The sequence below is a fragment of the Pelodiscus sinensis genome, chromosome 13 (assembly GCF_052426305.1).
Source record: "Pelodiscus sinensis isolate ZL-2025 chromosome 13, ASM5242630v1, whole genome shotgun sequence".
NCBI classification, from domain to species: domain Eukaryota; kingdom Metazoa; phylum Chordata; order Testudines; family Trionychidae; genus Pelodiscus; species Pelodiscus sinensis.
Window position 1 is genome coordinate 49,618,589 of NC_143064.1, and position 21,575 is coordinate 49,640,163.

At 47.6% G+C, this 21,575-nt stretch overlaps 1 protein-coding gene across 10 annotated transcripts in view; it reads left to right on the forward strand.

Moving 5' to 3' along the window:
• The window catches only part of ZNF185 (zinc finger protein 185 with LIM domain), a 78,106-nt gene that overhangs the window by 41,902 nt on the left and 14,629 nt on the right, over positions 1-21,575 (forward strand). For 8 of the 10 annotated variants that reach the window (XM_075941213.2, XM_075941212.2, XM_075941215.2 and 5 more), the window contains 9 exons: positions 1,275-1,352; positions 1,991-2,071; positions 6,959-7,042; positions 8,142-8,225; positions 9,308-9,367; positions 10,952-11,056; positions 13,912-14,007; positions 16,444-16,542; positions 17,367-17,477. In XM_075941213.2, the coding sequence (XP_075797328.2) occupies positions 1,275-1,352; positions 1,991-2,071; positions 6,959-7,042; positions 8,142-8,225; positions 9,308-9,367; positions 10,952-11,056; positions 13,912-14,007; positions 16,444-16,542; positions 17,367-17,477 (798 nt within the window). The remainder of the gene's footprint in view (positions 1-1,274; positions 1,353-1,990; positions 2,072-6,958; positions 7,043-8,141; positions 8,226-9,307; positions 9,368-10,951; positions 11,057-13,911; positions 14,008-16,443; positions 16,543-17,366; positions 17,478-21,575) is intronic. The other 2 variants (XM_075941216.2, XM_006111329.5) reach the window with 2 other exon arrangements.

The following is a 21,575-nucleotide window of genomic DNA, read 5'->3' on the forward strand; positions in this document are numbered from 1 at the left end:
GCTTAGCTGGCAGTTGACTCTAAGTGCGGTGTTCCCTTGCAGAGCAGGGACAGAGAGCAAGAGGCTTCAAGTGCTTCCCCTCCCCAGGCCCTGATTGACCTGGGGGCAGCATGGGGGAGCACACAAAGTCTCCTCCCACCAACAGGAGCAGGGTACCTAGAAGGCTGGCGGGTCTCTCTGGGGGGAGGCAAAGACTTCGCACACTCCTCCACCCCTAGACCAATCATGGTCTGTGGGTGGGGAAGCCCCTTCAGAAATTTTTGAAGTGGCCCCCAGTCAAAAATTATTGCCCACCCCTGCTGGAGGACCTGCTGTCTATGGTTTTAACCCTAACAGGCAAGACAGTTAGGATTAGGTCTCGAGTTTACCACTGTGAAAGAACTTTAGTTTCTTGAATGGCTGGAATGTCCAAAAAAGGGCATTACATCCTCTTCCCTATTCATCACAAGTGTATTAATGACACATCACAACATGGTGACATTTACACTTTATCTTTGTCTATTTTGGCTCTTATTCTGAGGCCCATTACTATAGCATATAAATCCTAATATTATGACTTCTTATGCAGGGTAAACTAAAACTCTGGGCTTGTGATGTATAAGTGAACCTAAAGGATTATGGGATTGTCACGTCATACATATTTGTCCTTTAAACGAATGTGGTCTGTTTATGACTTACGTGCACACCTCCCTACCTAATAAATCAGGGCTACTCAACTTTGAAAGCCCCAGGGGCCACAATGAAACTGTCAGCACTATGTACAAAGTCATTTTTGGGCCAGGCAGAGCATATGCTAACTCAGGGCACAGTAGGTGTATACATGCGTGTATTAGGTAGCTGTTCAAAGTGTTCCTGCTAGTTATTACATCATGTGCTAGAGTTCACAGTCATGACCGTGGAAGAGTCCTTGAAAGGAACCCATTGATGTCAGTAAATCTGTTGAGCTCTGCATGAGTGCAGATGTCTGTCCATGAGCATTGCATTGCAGACGTAAGGCCTTGACATGGCTATAAGCTTGTCACAGGGTGAGTCTGGTGGTGGTGCTATCAGGAAGGACCCACAAGACTTAAGTTCAAATCCCTGTTCTGCGACTTTAGACAGATTGCTTTGCCTCTTAGCCTCAGTTCCCAATTTACAAAATGTGGCCAATAGGACTGCCCTGCCTTCCAGGGAGTTGTGAAGGTAATTATAGTAAACTCTGAGATGGGTACTTGGTCATGGCAGCCACAGAAGTATCTTAAGTGAATATTGCATTATTACTTTTTTGTTGTCAGTACAAATGGAGAGAGCAAGAGCCCAAATGAGTCTTCCTGGAGTAAGCCAAAGCCAATGGCTGCTGATTACACCACAAGGTAAGAGTAGTGGTACTATGGAAAAAACGATCTGTTCTTTTATCCTACCCTGGCGTGTGATACTTCTTAAATTATTTGAAATGTCAAGTGAAACAGTCTTGCCAAGCACAGTCCCTCTGACAGGAGGCACTTTTATCATATCAATGGAGGAAGCATTAAATATGGGAATCTGCTATCCTCTGGAATATACAACTGTGAGAATTTAGAAGTATCCTGAGAAAAACTGGTCAAAAGCTGAAAAGTTTAATGAAAAATTTCAAAATTTTGTACTTGTCTCTGTTGCAAAGTGGAGCTGTTTTCGTTTTTTTCAAAAATGGTCACAGTTTTTAAAAATTGCTGGAGTTTTATCAAAGACATTATTAAAATGGTTATTGACAGTTTTCATTAGTAGAAACCCAAGTGTAAATGCTGATTTTTGTAAATTCTAATTTTTTGAAGATGTTCTCAAACATACTTTTCTGCAAATAATGGACATTTTTTACATCAAGAATTTTAATGAAAACATTATTTTTGGGGGGAGGAGGCTGTTTTTTAATTGGGGGGAAAATACCCTTTTTTGCTTTAAAAAAAAAAAATGACCATTTGTAGGAGTGCGCTAGTTTGCTCATTGAGTGTGTTTTTCTTTGCTCACTTTGCAGCTTTGACGCAGACAGTAAGAGCCAAGCCACCAGACTCTGGAATAAAAGCACATCACAGATCCCTAGTTACACTGAAAGCAGGTACAGTGTATGAGTTCTAAGCTTCCCAAATCTCTTGGGTGGCCATAATATATGGCGCTGAAACAAATCACCATGGGGCTGTTTTTGCTGCACCCTACTTCCCACCCAGACCCTGCATCCTCACTCCCAGCCTGCTCCTTGTAGCCCTCTCTTGCACATGGAAACACTCATTTTCGGCCCCACTCAGGAGCCACAAAAATCTTTTACTCCAGGCCCTCAGACGAGTAAATCTAGTGCTGTCTAGACCAAGTAAACATAGACTATCCCTGCTGGGTGTTTGTCCAACCTGGTCTTAAAAACCTCCGGAGAAGGGGATTCCACAGCCTTCTTGAAAGCCTGTTTCAGAGCTTTCAGCTCTGGGATTAGAAAACTTTTCCTGAGATCCATACATACACTCTGTGGTGTAGTGGGGGTGCTGTCTGCTCTGTAACCTGGGGTCCCCCTGCACCGTGATGTGTGATTCCCACTGACTCCCCCAAATGTGTATTAACCCAGACACCTAAGCTCAGCCTGAGGAGATAACAGGATTCCCAGGGGGAGAGACAAAGGGAGAGAGGCAGAGACCAACAGGAGGCTTCGGGGGAAGGGTCAGTTGCTGGCTGGGAAACATGAAGGAGTCAGCCTAAACTGAGGGCTGGAGGTCTAGGGGGGTGATGGACCTCTCTAACCGAAAGGATCTGGGGCATCCTGGCCCAGACTCCTGTAGCCACATCACGTCTATGCTGTGCTGTAGCCTGGAGGAGCAATAAACCCTCTCTATTCTTGCTGCTATGGGGCTGCAGGATTTGGGAGAACCCTGACTCAGCATCACACACTCCGCTGGCTGCAGACTTTGTATCTAAAAGGGTGTTACAAGGAGTAGAGAGAAAAAAAATTCTCTTGGCCTCTGATGATAGGATAAGAAGCAACGGACTTAAACTGCAGCAAGGGAGACTCAGGCTGGACATTAGGAAAAACTTCCTGCCTGTTAGGGTGGTTAAACACTGGAATAAATTGCCTAGGGAGGTTGTGGAATCCCCATCACTGGAGATATTTAAGAGTAAGTTGGATTGACATCTATCAGGGATGATCTAGATGGCACTTGGTCCTGCTGTGAGGGTAGGGGACGGGACTTGATACCCTCTTAAGGTCCCTTCCAGTTCTAATATTCTGTGATTGGGAACAACTAGTACATCTTGTATATTACAACTAGACATGCTGAGTTTTTAACCTTCCCCTGTAGGTCAAAACTGTTTATCTTTTTTGTTGTCCTCTGGGCTTTCAGAATTTGTTCACATCTTTCTTAAAGTGTGTCATCCAAAGCTGGAGCCAGTACTCCAGCTGAGTTCATACCCAGTGCTGCATAGAGCAGAACAGTTACCTCCCATGTCTTACAAGATCTCCTGATAACATACCGAGAGTGATAGTAGATTTTTTTGCAGCTGCAGCCCAATGTGACTCCTGGATGCAATGCAGTCATGGGACAATCCCCACTGGTGCTGCAGCACTACAAGTAAAGATTAGAAAGGGTCTTATATTTTACGACAGAAAATGGTTTCCGGCTCTAAAAAGGGAAAATGGCTACCAACATCCAGCTTCTGCAGACATGATTTTCAGAGATGCTAATGCCCAAGTCAGTAGGGCATGAGTGTCCAGCACCTCTGATAATCAGCCCCTATGCAAACAGAAACAGACTTCTGACATCTAGGGTGTCAGCAGTGTAAAATGCAAAACTTAATTTCCTGACCTGAGCAATCTTTCATTGTAACCAAGTCCCTGCACTGTGTATATTGCAGTGCACCACACTGCCTTCCTCCCCAGCAGTAGCATTTCTCTTCTGTTCCCAAGACTCAGACCCAGCTGATTTTTATTGCATTTTGCCTGCAGAAAGGATGAAGTCAGACAGACCCCAAGTGGCAACTGCTGGACTGAAATCAGGTCACAGCATGGGAAGAGTAATAATTCACAAGGGAGTGGCTATGCAAACTAAGTGATTGGGCAACAAAATGGCAAATGAAATTTAATATTGATAAATGTAAAGTAATGCACAATGGAAAAAATAATCCCAACTATACATACAATATGATGGGGACTAATTTAGCTACAGCTACTCAAGAGAGAGATCTTGGAGTCATTGTGGATAGTTCTCTGAAAATATCTACTCAATGTGCAGCGGCAGTCAAAAAAGCAAACAATGTTAGGAATCATTAAAAAAAGGATAGAGAATAAGAGAATATCTTATTGCCTCTCTGTAAATCCATGGTACACCCACATCTTGAATATTGCGTACAGATGTGGTCATACAATCATAGAGCTGGAAGAGACCTCAGGAGGTCATTGAGTCCAGCCTTCTGCCCAAAGCAGGACCAATCCAAACTAAATCAACCCAGCCAGGGCTTTGTCAAGCTGAGACTTTAAAACCTCTAGGGATGGAGATTCCACCACTTTCCTAGGGAACCCATTCGAGTGCTTCACCAGCCTTCTAGTGAAATAGTTTTTCTTAATATCCAACGTAGACCTCCCCCACTGTAAGTTGAGATCCTTCTCCTTGTTCTGCCACCTGTCACTACTGAGAACAGCCTCTCTCCATCCTCTTTAGAACTTCCCTTCAGGAAGTTGAAGGCTGCTCTCAAATCCCCCCTCACTCTTCTCTTCTGCAGACTAAAGAAGCCCAAATCCCTTAGCGTCTCCTCATAGGTCATGTGCTCCAGCCCCTTAATCATTTTGGTTGCCCTTTGGTGGACCTTCTCCAATGCGTCCAGATCCTTTCTATAGTGGGGGGGGGGCCAGTACTGGACGCAGTACTGCAGATGTGGCCTCACCAAAGCCGAATAAAGGGGAATAATCACTGCTCTAGACCTGCTGGCAATGCTCCTTCTAATTCATCCTATTTTATGCCATTAGCCCTCTTGGCTACAAGGGCACACTGTTGACTCATATCCAGCTTCTCATTCACTGTAATCCCCAGGTCCTTTTCTATTGAACTGCTACTTAGCCAGGCAGTCCCCAGCCTGTACCAATGCTTGGGATTCTTCTGTCCCAAGGGCAGGACTCTACACTTGTCCTTGTTGAACCTCATCAGATTTCTTTTGGCCCAATCTTCTGATCTTTCTAGGTCACTCTGGACCCTGCCCTCCAACGTATCTACCTCTCCTTCTAGCTTAGTGTCATCTGCAAACTCGCTGAGGGTGCAATCACCCCCTCATCCAGGTCATTAGTAAAGATGTTGAACAAAACCTACCCTAGAACCGATCCTTGGGGCTCTCCGCTAGAAACCGACCGCTAATCTGACATCGAGCCATTGATCACTACCCGTTGGGTCCAACAGTCTAGCCATCTTTCTATCCATCTTAAAGTCCATTTATCCAATCCATACTTCCTTAACTTGCTGGCAAGAATATTGTGGGAGACCGTATCAAAAACTTTACTAAAGTCAAGGTATACACATCCACTGACTTTCCCATATCCAGAGAGCCAGTTACCTCATCCTAGAAGCTAATCAGATTGGTCAGGCATGACTTGCTCTTGGTGAATCCATGTTGACTATTCCTGATTACTTTCCCCTCTTCCAAGTGCATCAAAATGGATTCCTTGAGGATCCCCTCCATGATTTTTCCAGGGACTGAGGTACGGCTGACTGGTCTTTAGTTCCCTGGATAGGAACTACATTTGCTTGGTGGTTGCTTCATCTCAAAAAAGATTTGTTGTTGTTGGAAAAGGTTCAGAAAAGGGCAGCAAAAATGATTAGGGGTTTGGAACAAGTCCCATATGAAGAGAGATTAAAAAGACTTGGACTTTTCAGCTTAGAAAAGAGGAGACTAACGGGGGATATGATAAAGGTCTATAAAATCATGACTGGCGTGGAAAAAGTGAATAAGGAAGAGTTATTTATTTATTCCCACAATATAAGAACTAGAAGTCACCAAATGAAATCAATAGGCAGCAGGTTTAAAACAAACAAAAGGAATTTTTTCTTCACGCAGCACACAGTCAACCTGTGGAACTCCTTGCCAGAGGATGTGGTGAAGTCAGGACTTTAACAGGGTTCAAAAAAAAGCTAGATAGATTCATGGAGGTTAGGTCCATCAAAGGCTATTAGCCAAAATGAGTAGAAATGGTGTCCCTAGCCTCTGTTTGTCTGGAAAAGGATGACAGGAGAGGGATCACGTGATGATTACCTGTTGTGTTCTCTCCCTCTGGGGCATCTGGTATTGGCTACCATCAGCAGACAGGATACTAGACTAGATGGACCTTTAGTCTGACCCCGTATGGTTGTTCTTATGCTGTTTGATATAGAGCACAACCTTGCTTTTCATTTAAAAGGGTGTTGGTCAGTGATTTGCAGACTTTCAGAGTCTGGTCATAGGGCAGTCTCCACATACATCACCTGCTTCCTGAGTTGTGTGTGATCAGGTTTTCCATTGGTCCTTCCCTGCCCCCACAGGATCTGTCCCAAAGGAGCTTCTCAGTCCAGTCTTTACTTTTCCTAGTGGGCTCCCAGCTGCCTCAGCAAACTGCACCTGCCAATTCCAGTGGTAGGGAAGCTTTGAGTTTAAGCCAGTGTGGCTCCCTCCAGTGCTGCACTAGAACCTGGCACAAAACTAAGAATCCAGACAAGGCACTTTCCAGCTAATGTCATGCACACACTCTAAGCTCCCATAGTAAGTGTGTGAGTCCCAAGCAAAGTGTTGAGACCCCTTTCAGGGAATATCAGAAACGCATGAGCTTCATTCTGATTCCGGGGAAGAGGGGAAGCGGTCTGATGCAGAAGAACAGTTCAGGGAACAGACATTCACTCCCTATGCATGGATGTCTGCTTAGTGTGGAACGTCAGTGCAGCAGTGGGAAAGCAGGGGAGTATTCACTTTATCTCGTGTTTCATTAATTATTATTTATTGTGATTATCAGTGACAAAGGGGATGAGGAGGAGCCTGTGGGGACATCTCAACGTGAAGCAACACTATCCAAATCTACCCTGGCTACAGGCAGAAGGTAGAGTCGCTATAGAGTTTATTATATGAAATGAGCCTCCACTCCAGCAAGTGCTCCCAAATCATGTGTACTTTATGTTGCAGATAGTGCCACTTGCTATGCCCTGGCCTTTGCTAACTCCTCTGAGGAAGAGATGATTCCTCTCAGTATTGAGAAAGATGCTGCTCTGCCCAGTGAGCAAGCAATGAAGCACTTAGTTTGTGGCACCCAGGAGAAATGGGGGCTGGTGTCTTCCCCATATTCTATGGGGATCCAGCTGAGAAGGCTTGTTACCCCTCCTTGTATACCAACCTCCTATGACCTAGATTATGCCCTTTGTCTTTTCAGAGATCTGTCTGTCCTGTCCTCAGACTGACTTTCCTGGGCAGAAGGTCATTTGCTTACTATGTCCCATTGTAGTGGAGTTCTCTTCCCAATCATGTTCACCACTCTTAGTTGGTTTGCTATGTTTAGGTTGGATCAGAACAGGATTCAGATTTTTGTTTGTTTGCCCTTTCCTTTCAAATTCTGTCTTCCTTTGTGTATAGAACTTCAATAACTGTAGAAGACTTGGAGATACCAAATAAGTTTGTGGTAGCACGTCGGATTAATTGCAACTTTCTTTTTATATTTATATGTGAAGAAAGTTATGAATATCCCCAAGCCAGTGGCTTAGAGTGAAGTAAAGCTGAGAGCCACCTCCTCCCCAGAGAAAAGGTAGAGTTCAGGCTGTGTTGATGTTCCCATAGTCAAGGTCCATGAATATATGGCCAAGTCTTGTTACTGGAGCAAATGCATGATCATAGAGCACAGGCATGGCCACGCCTACCAGTGGAACCATTCAGTGTGTGAGAGTCTCTCAAAAGATTGGGGGGATCGCAGTCGCTTGACCTCAGCAGGAAACAGTGAAGAAAGTTTACACTGTAGGGAACAATAGGCAGAGTGAGGAAAAAACTCAGCAACTGAACAGGTGCATGGTGGCTCTCATTTATATGGTTAGGTTGTGCAGAGTGGAATATCATCCAGCATATGTCTCTGGTTTTCTCTGTGCACCCCTGTAGGCTGTAGTACAAGTACTGCATACTGAGTCTTACTGTTGGGTTGGGTTTTTTTTTACTAGTCACAATCCAGTTAAAGAGGAGCCTGACCTGATCTTCTGGGATGAATCGGTTCCCAAAGCCACTACCATTTCCACAGGAAAAAGGTAGAGTTGGACAGAAACACCTTCCATGCTATTGAAGTGAAATAGATGCTGTCTGCTTTTATCTGTTGGGGGTTCACTTTAGCTCACTTGTGCCTGCAGTACAAGAGCCCTCAGAATAAAGGTGGTTGTAGCAAATCAGGCTTAGTCCAGGAGGCATGTGGTAAAAGGTGTTGGGACCAGAAAAATGGGACAGCCTGATGTGAAGATAGCGTGTTAAGTAGCAAAATGCCTCTTCTACCCTGGGAGTATATTCTGTTGTGGGTGGTCTCTAATAAAGTTGCCCACCATTGCCCCTACTTAGCATAAGATCAGTGATTTAGTTCTCATTTGTATAGCTCAAGTCATCTAGTAGGGTCTCTGATCCGGTTTGACTGTTGATCTGATTCATGTGTGCTATAGAAAGAGAGGGGAGGAAGATGCAAATTGAAGCCCCTGCACTAGTGCCACCATGAGACTGCTCCCTGAGGGAGAGTAGATAGTGTTTAAAACATTACACACCCTGGAATTTCCCACTCTTCCTTCCCCTCTCTCTCTGCCCTCCTCTGCCCTCCACTTCCAACTCTGAAGGCTTGACTCAATTGTGTAGCTTCCACCTTTAAGAGAAACCACTGCCAGCTCCAGCTTTCAGCAGCCTACTAAACCAGAGCAACCAGCTCTTTTCTCCAGGCCTGGCAGCTCCAACACTTGTGAAGGAGTAGACTCCTCCTCTCAGCACAGCAAAGGGGATTAACCCCTTTCTGGCTCAGCCAGAGATGCGGTGCAAGTACCCCATCCCACTTTCCTGCTGTGCCTAGAGGTTGTCTCCAGCACAGGAGGGAGGCAGGTTGGTGAAGCAGTGTGTGATGGAAGTTTGCTTCTGTGTTGTGGCTAACTTGATGGGCAATCCAGCCTCTTCCACCAGCCGCAAAGCCAGCAACTGTTAAAACAAACCAAATGCTCAGTGCTCAGAAGAGCTGGTGAAAAAGTTGTCTGTCTCTTCTGCCTATGTTCCCCACAGCAGGTGTATCTAATTATAGAAAAAGGGTTTGGAGAGCGCAAAGACACTAAACCCTTTCAACTCACTGTCTCTCTTATTTCCATAGTGAAAAAGAGGAAAGGACCCTCAAACCCACAGTGTGTGACTCCATTTCTTCTGAGGAGAGGTAACATCCCCTTCATGCCTCTGATTTTGGAATATCATCTTCAGCTGACTTGTAGAATGTTGCATCTGGATCCTTAAATTGAACAGCAGCAGAAGGCTCTGACTCATGTAACAAGGGATATACAGTCTCCTTTTAATTAGCAAACAATGTATAGAATATCTTCCCTTGTGCAAATCAGCCTTCATAGTAATGACTCCAAACTCTGTGTCACCGCAGCCTTTGTGTCTAGTGAGCACTCTAGTGTTTTTATAAGTGATATTTGCTTAGGGAATTTCCAAAGGGCTGGGCAATTTTGAACTTGATTTGTGTGCTAATAACATTAAATAGCCTCTGGGGAAGATGGCTTCTTGGATTGCCACTCAGGAAAGCTGGGTCCTAGTCCCAGCTCTGCCACTGATTCCTTGAATGACACTGGGCAAGTCACTTATTTTACCTGTTGCTCAGTTCCTGTAAAAAGGGATAATGATCTTGCCATACAGGACTGTTATGAAGACAAATCCATTAATGTCTCAGGTGCTACAGTACCTAGAGCTATACAATACTGCCCAATGTAGAATATGGGTAAGAATTAGTTATTACTTGACTCCAGTGTGCCAGAAACCATTACTAAGAGAGGCTCAAGGGTGAAGGAAATGAAAACCTTGTACTTTATTGCTTCTCACAGCCATGAAACAAGAACACAGAATACAATGTTTGACCAAAAATCTGAAGTTCCCCTCAGTATCATCTCCCTGGAAACAGTCCACAAGGGGTAAGGGTCCACCTTGCTCACTCTGAGCATGTGTGAGTGGGGTAGAAGTAAGGACTGCAGACAATGTACCTGAAAATGGCCTTGCCTGAATCCCATATGCATGCATGCATTCTCTGTCACTCACCCCGATGGTCGTGGCTAGCCCTACTACTCTTGTATTTAATACACAAAGCAGGAAATGGGGAAGTTTGCATTTATTTTCTCCAAACAATTGAGAGTTTCCCAATAAGAAATATGATGAGGTTCATCCCCAAATAATGATGTCCTTTCACAGACACAAATATTCAGGAAATGGGTGATACTATGCTTTCTGAGGGTGATGTCTTTTTTTTTTCTAGCTATCCTGATTCCCTAGAGATTGACCATAAATTTGACCCAATAAAGCAAGAGCAGAGTCTGTAAACATCATCACATGCTGCTGATTTTGTCTTGGTGTTGAGAGAGAGGGCTATTTTTCTGTCCCCGGAGCATTCTAACAAAGGACATACCAAGGGAACTGCACTCCTTCAGTGTATATGAGGGGGTGAGGGATGTACTGTCCATGAGAAGAGAAACACCCTATCATTAAAAGTGCATGGAGGTCCTTCTGCTTCTTTCCCATGTTGGCAAGGTTTCTCACAGGTTCCAGTCTGCCACTTAGACCAGTAAGCTGTCATGTTGTGTAGTATGCTGGTACATGGTAACTGACTGGAAGGTACATCTCATGGTCTGAAGTGAGCAGCAGGTGGGGGCAATAAGTTCTTTTTCCAAAAGGAAAGCTTCACATCATATGATTTTGTTACTTTAACTCCATTCATCAAACTACTCTTACAACATCTCTCTCCCCCTTGCAGGTCTAACTTGTATTTTAGAGACAATACATCTGATCCGGTGATTGAGACATGCCATCAGTACAGGGGCCCTGAATACATGGAGGACATGAATTCCAACCTCACAAGGTAAGAGCCAGAGATGGCATTCACAGCAGGCTCACTCGGGGTCTCAGTATAACTACCAGCTGCTGCTCTGCACTCTTAAAGGGACCGAGAGGAGCAGGCGGGCAAAGATACTGGCTCAATCTCTGGTCCCCTGCCAGGTCTCAGGGCAACCTTTCCCAGTGGTGCCATTCTGCATTCTGAAAGGGACAGATCAGCCATCCTCAGCACAACCCTCCCCCCCCATCCTTCTCCCCACTGCCACTCCACATTCTTAAAGGGACACAGCAGCCATCCTTGCTGGTCTCAGCACAAGCCCCTTCCCCCTTCCCCCCTCACATCCCCACTGCCACTCTGCATTCTTAAAGGGACAGAGCAGCTGGTCCCGTGGGTCTCAGCACAAACCCCCCTCCCTCTCCCCGCTGCCTTCTGCATTATTAGGGACAGGGGAAAACCTTTCTTCGGTTCACTGTATTTCACAAAGAAAGACACAGTAGGCTTACTAGTAATAGAGAGGTAGTCATGTTAGTCTGATCTTGCTAAAACAAAAGGAAAAACTATGTAGCACTTTAAAGACTAGCAAGATGGTTTAATGGTTTAATTGGCTTTCGTGGGCCAGACCCACTTCCTCAGATCATATTCTGGAAGAGAATTGGCATGACCATATATGCCAAAGGAATACAATGAAAAAAGTAAACAAGTTATTAAAATGACAAATCAGATTTAGTACAGATGGTGGGGTGAGGGAGAGGGAAGGAGGGAATAGCTATTCTGTACTAAATCTGATTTGTCAGTTTAATAACTTGTTCACTTTTTTCATTGTATTCCTTTGGTATATATGGTCATGCCAATTCTCTTCCAGAATATGATCTGAGGAAGTGGGTCTGGCCCACGAAAGCTCATCAGGTATTAAACAACCTTGTTAGTCTTTAAAGTGCTCCATAGTTTTTCCTTTTGTTTTAGGCTTACTAGGTAACCTTTCCTTCCCCCCAAAGGAAACCGAGCACTTGAACACATTTTGGTGGAGTTTGCTTCCTGGCTGGAAAGACCTTGTAATGTAAATAAGGTCTTTATCTTGCAAATGCTAATCCCAGTTGTGCTTGTTACTTTACTTAGGAGTCACTGAGGCATTTTGAAGAACCAAGAAACTACACTAAAAAACAAAGGCCAGGCATCTGCCCTTAATGACTTTCCAAGCCTGTCCCTGTCCCCAAACAAACTGTAAAACCTAATGGCAGTCACTTGTCTGGAACCCCTAGAAATTGGGAATAGACAACTCTCCTAGTCGCAGTGTCACTGCAGCCCCTGAGCTGGGGTTCAGTCAGACACGTCAGGTTACAAATACTTAGATTCCTTTTTAAAAAGACACTTTGGTTACTGGAGTTCTTGTCCAGCCAGAACTTGCCCCTTTCCCCCAGCCCTCTGGGGCTCAAAGGAAATCCTACTCCTTCTCCCTGCTGCCCAGTGCTGCTGGAGACCATCAGACTTTCTGTCTCTCCCACTAGTCCCCCTTCAGGTGAGCTGAAATTGGGGTGGACTGTCCTCTCTACCAGCTGTCTTAGCAAAGCTGCAGCTCTCACTTCCAGTCTCTTCCAGCCTCCCACCAGCCCAGCTGGGGCTGCATGGAATGAAATGCTCCTCTGCTGGTGTAGTAGCGGAGACTTCCCTTGGCTGTCAGGCTGGGATGCTACAGGGGGCCAACCAGGACTGAGCCAGTGTCTTTGCAAGCAGGCTCCCTTGTCCCTAATAGGGCAGAGCCACAGGGCTTGTGCTGAGACTGGTGGAATGGCTGCTCTGTCCCTTTAATAGTGTAGAGTGGCATTCCCATTAAAACGCGATTGGGACTGATTTTGGGGTCCTGGCCTACACTTTGAGAACTGCTGGTCTAGTCCAGGCCTGGGCAAAATAAGGCCCATGGGCCGGATCCAGCCTGCCAAGCCACCAGGTGTGGGTGTGGAGCCCCGGATGGGCTCCCCTCTTGCCCACTCACAGGCCACTCAGAAATGCAACTGCAGGGTGTTTTTTCTTTAAAAACTGTGAATCTGGAGGGGAAAGGGGAAAGCTTTAGGAGCTGCTCCCGCCCCCAGCAAAACCCCATTGGCTAGCTTCTGGCTAAAAACTGGCCAATAGGAGCTGCCTGTTTCAATAACAGGCAGCCACAAAGCACAAGAGGCTTCAGAGCGGATGGCTGCTGCCTCTGTGGGGGCAGGCAAGTAGTAGTGTTCCCTCTAACCTGTGCAGCAGCACAGCTTCACAGGTGATTAATTAGCCCTGCCCAATCAGAGGCTCGGGACTCCATGCTCAGAGCTGACTGGACAGGGCTGATTAATGGCCTCTGAAGCTGTGCTGCCGCACAGTGTAGAGGGAATACTGGCAGGCAGGGAGGCTGATTCAGGACTGTCTGCTCGCTGGTAAGCCTCCTGGACAAGGCCTGCTTCTGGCACCTTCGTCCCTCCCTTCCCCAACCCTCTGCCCCCCACTCCTGCCCCCTAATCCACATACCCAAATCCTCTGCCACCTCCTGCACCCATATCCCTTCCTAGATCTGGCACCCCATCCCTTGCCCAGATCACAGTCCCCATTACCTGCATTAGGTCTAAATCCAACCCTCTACACTCCAGTCCAGTGCCCCAGGTCACAACTGCCTCCTTCACCCAAACTCCTTCCCTTACTCCAAGCTCCCTTCTGCACCCAATCTCCATCACAGACCCTGCATCTTCTCTTCCATTAATATCATGGAAAAGTGCAGGCTTGACCACTTTCCAAATTCTGGGAGTGGCCACACATCAAAAATGATTGCCCATCCATGGTCTAGACAGTGCCTTCTAGGAGCCACTTTTAATACAGTGAAGCATTTAATGACTTTCCTCCTCTGGCAGATCCAACTCCCAATCCAGAGACATTTTCACACATCCCACTGATACCAGATTCATAGCCGCTGGATACCTGGGTGATACAGAATGTGACCCTAAAAGGTACATAGGTGTTGCATTTAGTGGGATTTTCCCGGAAGTTTGAGGGCAAATAAAAATCTGAAGTCCATTGCTCTTATTACAGCAATCAGCCTTGGAGTGTAGTGGTGAAAAGGGGCTGTGTGGAAGAGATAGATACTCCAGCTCACGGGACCTAGGGTAGGGGTAGGCAGCCTGTAGCCCATCTGTTTGATGTGCCCCCTTGAGGTTTGATGTGTGGCCCACAAAACATTTTGTTTACTGTTGCCCCCATGCAGGATTGCCACATTCCTCTGGTTTCCATCTGCGTAGGGTTTTTTCCTTCTCAGTATTACTCAAGTGACATGCATGTAAAGCAAGGAATATGAAGTGAGGTGCATACTGTCTGCACACAGCACTTACTGTGAGAGCCAAGCGCTCCCTCTGTATTCAATCCAAGTGCTGCTATGGTTCAGCTGGCACAAACCACAAATTCTAGGTATGCAAGCGCAGTTAGGAAAATTGCCCTGTCCCAGGAGACCGTCTTGGTTACAACAATCTAGCAGCCCATTGAGATTAAGGAGGACGCCTTGTGCAGCCCACTCACATAGACCATAGGGTGAGCTCTAGGTGTATTCTTAGTCAGCCTTCCCTGACAAGATTCAGACACTCAGTCTCTCTTCATTTGTCAATGCCATGTGCTCAGTGTTCCCTCTAATTTTCTATATCCATTTGTGGAATGGCTTTTGTTATGAGAGGTGTACCAGCACGTAGGTGATGTGTCACATAACAAAAAACATTCTGCACACAGACAATGTGTAGTGGAGATGGGTCTGAGGGATTGGAGTGAGGATCATAAAAGGGGGTTCCAGGCTGGGGCAGGTAGTTAGTGAGCAGGAGGCAGTGAAGGCTCTTATCTGAGGGTATAAACTCTGAAGTGGGGCAGGGGATGAGGGGCTTGGAGTGGAAGAGGGGACTCCAGTTTGGGGAGGGGCTCTGGGTTTGTGGGGGACTTAGGGTGGGGTGGGACATTGGGACTCGGCTTAACTGGGTGGCTTCTGGTCAGTGGTTGTAACAAGTTCAGTCCTGTCTATGAGCACCTTTAGTGGCTGAAGGGGGGGGGTCTCGCAATAATTACCTCGGCTGTTTGTGGGCAAGGCACAGCAGTCCAATCCATGGCTGAGTTCAGGCTTCCTCTTTACCTCCTCATTCAGGTGTAGTTTGTAAGGGATTTGGGGGGGACCCAGGCCCACCCACTCCTCTGGGTCCCGGCCCAGGGACCCTATAGGTAGCAGTTACCTGCCAGTTATCAGAGTCGTGTCCCTGGGCCACTTCCCCGGGATGCCATTTCATCCAGCCCTTCTCTAGGACCTAGTTGCAAAGTTTCCCTTGTCCGGGGTTTCTCAGAATTGCCGCTGGCTAGCCTTTTGCCAAAGGATCTAGCTCCGCTTAGTTACAGGGGCCCAGCCCCACTTGGAGCTGTCCAAGGTGCTGGTGTTCCCAGTCAGCCCAGAGGTCTGCCTGGGTTGAGCTCCAGGTTGGAATTGACAGGCCTTAGCTAGCAGCTCCTTATATAGCAGCCTGCCACATCCTAGTTGGCTGCAGTGAAGGCTGCCCCTCTACCCTGCTCGGAAGACCTCTCCACTGCTCCTGCTGCTGGCCAGGGCACTGAAAGGCCTCCAGCAGGTAGTTCAGGTTTTGTGCACCCCATCACAGTGGTGCTAAGGCAGGCTGTCTTATGCCTGTCTGTCCTGGGGGCACCCTGCTATGCCCCAGAAGCAGCCAGCAGGTCTAGTTCCTGGAGGGGTGTATGAGTTTACAGCATGCCATGTGCACTGCTTTTACCTGGAAGCACTGCCTCCCATCTCCCATTGGTCAGTTTCTGGCCAATGGGTGTATAGAGCCAATACTCAGGATGGGGGCAGCGTGCAGAGCCCCTTGGCTTCCCGTGTAGGAGCCAGACCTGCTCTGCTGGCCCCAGCACAGAGCTTCCCTGACTGTGGCAGCTCCATGCTGAGGCTGGCAGGGAGGGACCCCTCTGCCTCAGCAACAGTGGCTCCGAGCTGGGGTAGTGGGAGGGATGCCTCTCCCCTGACTGAGGCAGCTTCGGGGCTTGAGGAGGGGCATCGCTCCCTGCTGCAGCCCTGAGCCCCTGCACAGGGCTTAATATGCCCGGCTGCACAGCTTAGAGGGAACGACGATTAGAATCCTTTGGTTTTTGCCACATTGATGTGGCTGGGCTCTGCTCCCATCCTAGTGACCGTAAGGTGCTAGAAGAGCAACAGAGGTTGTGATGGGCAACTGACATGTATAGAAAGTCAGTCAGGAGCTTGGCTCATTGCAGTGCAATTGGGGCCATGGAACAGTCGCCATAGAAAGAGCCTGGGAACAGCTGAACAGAGTATTTCCTTTTCCTCAGCTCGTAGAATGGATTTTCACAACGTTCCAGGTGCAAGTGATGGGCTTTTTGTTCCTTACCAGATCCGTCTCTGGCTATGAGGAGAGAAGCCCCACAGTAGATATTGAATCGGAGGGTACCAGAGGCACTGAACACAGAGAGCCTGAATGGAATGCAGCAAAGTAAGGAGTTACCACAGCCATCAGATTGCACTTGAGGAATTCGTGAGCCATGTTCCAGTCCCCTTGCAGAACATCACAATTTGAAATTCCCATGCCAGGTGCCAAGCCTCTGGCACTGCTGCACCTTGGTCTCCTTTGTTCTCTCTGTCTGTAGCACACAGCAGTGTGCTCTGAATCTGGATGTTGGCATGATGTCCAGGAGTTGTGTGGTGCTTGTGAGATGATCTTCTGGTCCTTTCTGGCCTTAAACTGAAGTACCCATGAGGAAAAATGTGCAAGTGCTTAGCATCCATAGGCAGTCCTATCCCTCCCCCCCCTCACACTGCTGCCCACCTGCAACCTCTGCAGATCAGCTCCTCTCCCTTCTGCCAAATGCAGGAGGCTCTGGGATGAACAGCTTTTCTGCAGTCTGCAGAAGGCTCTAGGAGAGAGGGGCAGGACCAATAAGGAAGTTCTGAGGATGAGGCAGAAAGAGGTGGGGTGGGGTGTTGGGAGAAGGGGGTGGAGTGAAAGCTAGGCCTTGAGCTGAGGAGTGTGGGGAGTTGAGCACCCACAGGGAAAATTAGAAGCTGGCATCTGTGGTGATTACTTCCATTAGGAGCCTGTGTGCCTGTCTTGGAGTGCCTGCTAGGGGATTTAAACAAATCATACCCATGTGTTTCTGCTGGAATTTGCATTCAGATCTCCAGGCAGCTTTGAAAATCTCAAGCATATCTCTCTGGCTTTCAGCCTGATGGTTCGTAGCTTTGGAATGGATTTCCACACAGGCCGATAGATTAATTTTCCATATGTTTTTAAGCACACCTCTTTGCTTTCTCCCCTAGGCTTTCTGCCTTGGAGGGCATTACAGAGCATGCTGAGAAGAACATGTCTACAACCCGAGCTGAGTGTCCTCCTACAAGAAAGCACACTGACCTGCACCTGAACAGAGCACAGTAAGGAGCCAGGGAATTCAGGCCCTGTTTTGTGCTGAACATTATACACACACACACACAAGGCTAATAAAATCTTTTCCTGCAGTGATGCCATCTATGGGATATCTTCACCACTGGCTGGTAACAGTACATTTCCTACAAGAGTGGGGGTGAAAACATCAGTCTCTCTCATGTTAATTAGACCTGAGACACCCAAATATCATATAGCCAACGGGCATGTCCCAGGGACATGCCCTAAGTACTTCTAAGCTACACCGCCATGCAGCTGCTCAGCTTCCCATTAAGCCCCACACACTGGCACAGGGACTCTGGACTCAGAGCTTCAGTGGGAAAAGATGCCTCTCCCCAAGCCACAAAGATTCCACAGCTGGGGGAGAGGCGCCCCTGTCACTGGCTCCAGCACAGAGCTGCCATGGCCAGGAGAAAGGCTCCCCTCTCAGCTGCAGTGGCTGAGGAAGAGGCGCCCTTTCCCCAGCACCAACACAGAACTGTTGGGAGAAAGAGGCTCCTCCCCATCATCCCCAAGAGGGAGCTGCCGTGGCGGGGGCAGCGCTGAACTGCCCGTAGCAAGTCTGGCTCCTAGGAAGGAGCCCCCAACCTGAGCACTGGCTCTGCACTCCCATTAGCTGGTTCCTAGCCAATGGGAGCTGGGGGAGTGGTGCTTGCAGAGGAGAGCAGCATGCACAGCCTCATGTTCTCTCCCCACCCCCACCAGATCCAGACCTACTGGCCAGTTACAGGGTGCAGTTCTGTCCTGGTGCCATTACCCAGGAGCTGCCCAGATAAGCCCAACCTCCTGTCCCACTCTGAGACCCCCCCCAAACATGGAGCCATCTCCTGCACCCCAAAACCTTCATCCCCAGCCCATACCCCCAGCCCAGAGTCTGTATCCCCCCATTTCCAGGCCTGAGCCCTTCCTCAAAGCTGGTGTCCCCTCTTGCATCCCAAACCCCTCATCCCTGGGTCCAACCCAGAGCCCTTGCCCCCCTTCTACGCCACACCCAGTACTGAGTCTCAACACAATCTCCCTCACCACTTGTGACTCATTTGTGGCTCTATCATGCCTACATCGATACCAGTCCTGGCCTCTTCACAGTGGGCTACAGAGAAGTCAAGTGCCTAATCAGCCCAACGGGCCTGGGGCACCCCAGGCACACTCCTCTGGATGGGTCCTCATAGACTTGATTTGGAGTGCTCCAGGATTTTCATCCCTGCCTAGGCACACACAAGCTAGCAAGTCTTCTAAGCACCCCAGAAGAAGCATCAGTCCTGGGATAGGATTGTCCCCATAGCAAACTGTTGGTCACCCATGTTTTATGCACTCCCCCAGCAGCCCTTTTGGAACTCCTAGGTTGTTTCCTCATCCCCCTAGTCTCTGTCATCAGCCCAGCCAATGGGAAGAGTGCCAAATTGCTCATCAGGTTAGCTTCCCGAGCCAACTAAGCAGCCTATTCTGTAGGATGAACCTTTGCCTGGGAACCAGTTTAACCACAGGTGGTTCCATTGGCTCCTGTCAGCCTGTCTCCAGTCTCCCTCCGCTGATGACTCAGTAGTCTGACTCCTCCTCTCTGATTTCAAAGGATTATAAATCTTACCCAGAGCTGCTGAGGAGAATGATTGTGGCTTTGCATATACAAGTTGAGCACATGCAAGAGAACATTTCAAGCTTTTGGACATTCTCCAGAGGCCAGTTCTTTGGAGGGAGAGTAGCCTATCTCATAATGAACCCTGGAGAACCAGCCTCCTCACGATCGCATCAAAGTGCACCGATAAATGGTATCATGCCCTGCTGTAAGGGCTTCAGGCAGTTACCGCGTTCCCCTCCTCCTCCACCTTTCTCAAACTCCTGCTGCTGCCAGTGAGAGGACATGTGAGGGGAAGTTGAACTCAACTCCCAAAGAAAAAAAGTCCAGAAGACTTGATTCATTAGGGCAGGAGCGGGGGAACCTTTTTGGGTCAAGGGCCTCTGGCCCACAGAGATATCAGTCAGGGCTGCCCAAAAGTGAGGCACGCGCACATCCTTGATGTGGTGTGATTTTTTTTTTTTATTTAGAATTTTAGTGTGGTGGCTGAGTTTGGGAAGGGCTTTTGGAGCTTGCCCATATTTGGCTGCCCCTTCCTCCCTAAAAGCACTCCATGCAGGGGAGGGGCTTCCCTTCCCCCCCACTCTGGGGATGAATTTTCCCCTCCCCCTTCCCTCTCAATCCCACACGCCTCCTTACCTGCAAGAGTAGTTGTTGCTGGCATCTTCTGCAGCTGCGTGAAGCTGGGAAATAGCTCCAGCCTGTTCCTCACTGCTGCGTGGCCACCCAGTGTGGGGCAAGTGTGGCAAGCACAGAAATGCTGGAGGAGCTCCTGTTTGCACAGGGGCTCCAGCACAAGGAGCTTCCCCCTCCAGCCTGTTCTCCTGCACAAGCCTCCCCTACATGAAGGAGAGGAGCCGGAAGTGCCTGGCCCACGGTGCAGTGGACACTGAGGGAGTTCTTTAAAGTGGCCCCCGGAACTTCCCGCAGCCTTTCACTGCTGCTGAACCCCCGAGGGCTGGATTAAATTGTTTGGCAGGCTAGAGATTCCCTACCACTGCATTAGGGAGAAAAAGATATTCTGCCTCCTCTCTCCAGTTGTGCATGATGAACCAGCAAGTGCTATTAGCTAGCTATGACTTTGTAAACTGGAATGCAGTATTCACATTTTTGGGCATGTTTTATTGCAGTGTGAGGAAGGCATTCCGAGGTTTCTTTTCAGAAGGCTGCTTGATGGCCAAGATGTTGCTCCACTTTGCACTTGGTGTAGTCACTTGTAGGGTCACGGCCTCTGCAACAATGAAGAGGAGAGAACTCATGTTTCACCTTGGACTTCCAGAAAACCATGGGCTATGTCTACACTTTGCTGGTTTTGCACAAGAAATATGCAAATGAGGCTGTGTGGAATATCGCCAAGCCTCATTTGCATAATTAACGAGCGGCTGCTTTTTCCACAAAAGGCTTTTGCGCAAAAAGGACCCATCTACACTGCTCCTTCTTGCACAAAAACCCTCTCTTGTACAAGAGCCGTTTTTCCAGGGGAAAAAAGCGGAAAAACGGCTCTTGCACAAGAGGGGGTTTTTGTGCAAGAAGGAGCAGTGTAGATGGGTCCTTTTTGCCCAAAAGCATCTTGTGCAAAAAGTGACTGCTTATTAATTATGCAAATGAGGCTTGGTGATATTCCACACTTAGCCTCATTTGCATATTTCTTGTGCAGAACCAGCACAGTGTAGACATAGCCATGGATACTCACTCTTGGTGGCCAGTTTTTGTTTTCCAACATTATTGATGAAATTCATATTCATTAACTCTTACATTATTCTATGCTCTTTGAGGCTTTATACCCCAAGATTCCCAGAATGAATCATAATAGAGCTCAGTCTCAAAAATATTACAGCATATTACATACAGCTTTTATAATCACCAAAGCAGCATGATATTTTGAGAGGAAGCACAAGTCCCAGAAAATGCTCTGACTCCCATTTAAATCAGCTGGCTCATCCTCAGTGAGCTGGGGTCAGCCATGAAGTACTCTGCAATCATCTAGCAAAGACCCTTCACCCATTTGGAGACAAGTTGTTGCATTTCTTCAATGCTTGGGAAGTCATAGTGACAGACAACTGCATCCCAAGTACTATGAGACTAGAAGGGGGTTTTACTCATGATCGCCAAGTGAGGGAGGACTTCTAAAACTCATACATTTCAACAGGTTCATCAAAATACATATGATTTCACAATTCCCTAACATCAATTCTTCATTCCTTTGATCTCAGCACCTCATTTGCTGCCTTCCATATTCAGGATACCTACTTGCATGTGGCACTAGTGCCAAGTCTCAGAAAGGTTCTATGATTCATAGTAGTGGTCCAGCCTGATCAATGCACAATATTTCCCATTGGCCTGTCATTGGCCTAATTTGCATTTGATAGAGGTAGCCTACTTAAAGAAAATTCATGTCTTCCCTTACCTAGATGACTGATTAGCATGAGGCATCAGTGTTCCACCAGTTGAACTGCCATCATTTCAATGGTACTCGTACTGAATAAAGGAAAATCCTCACTAAACCCAACACAGA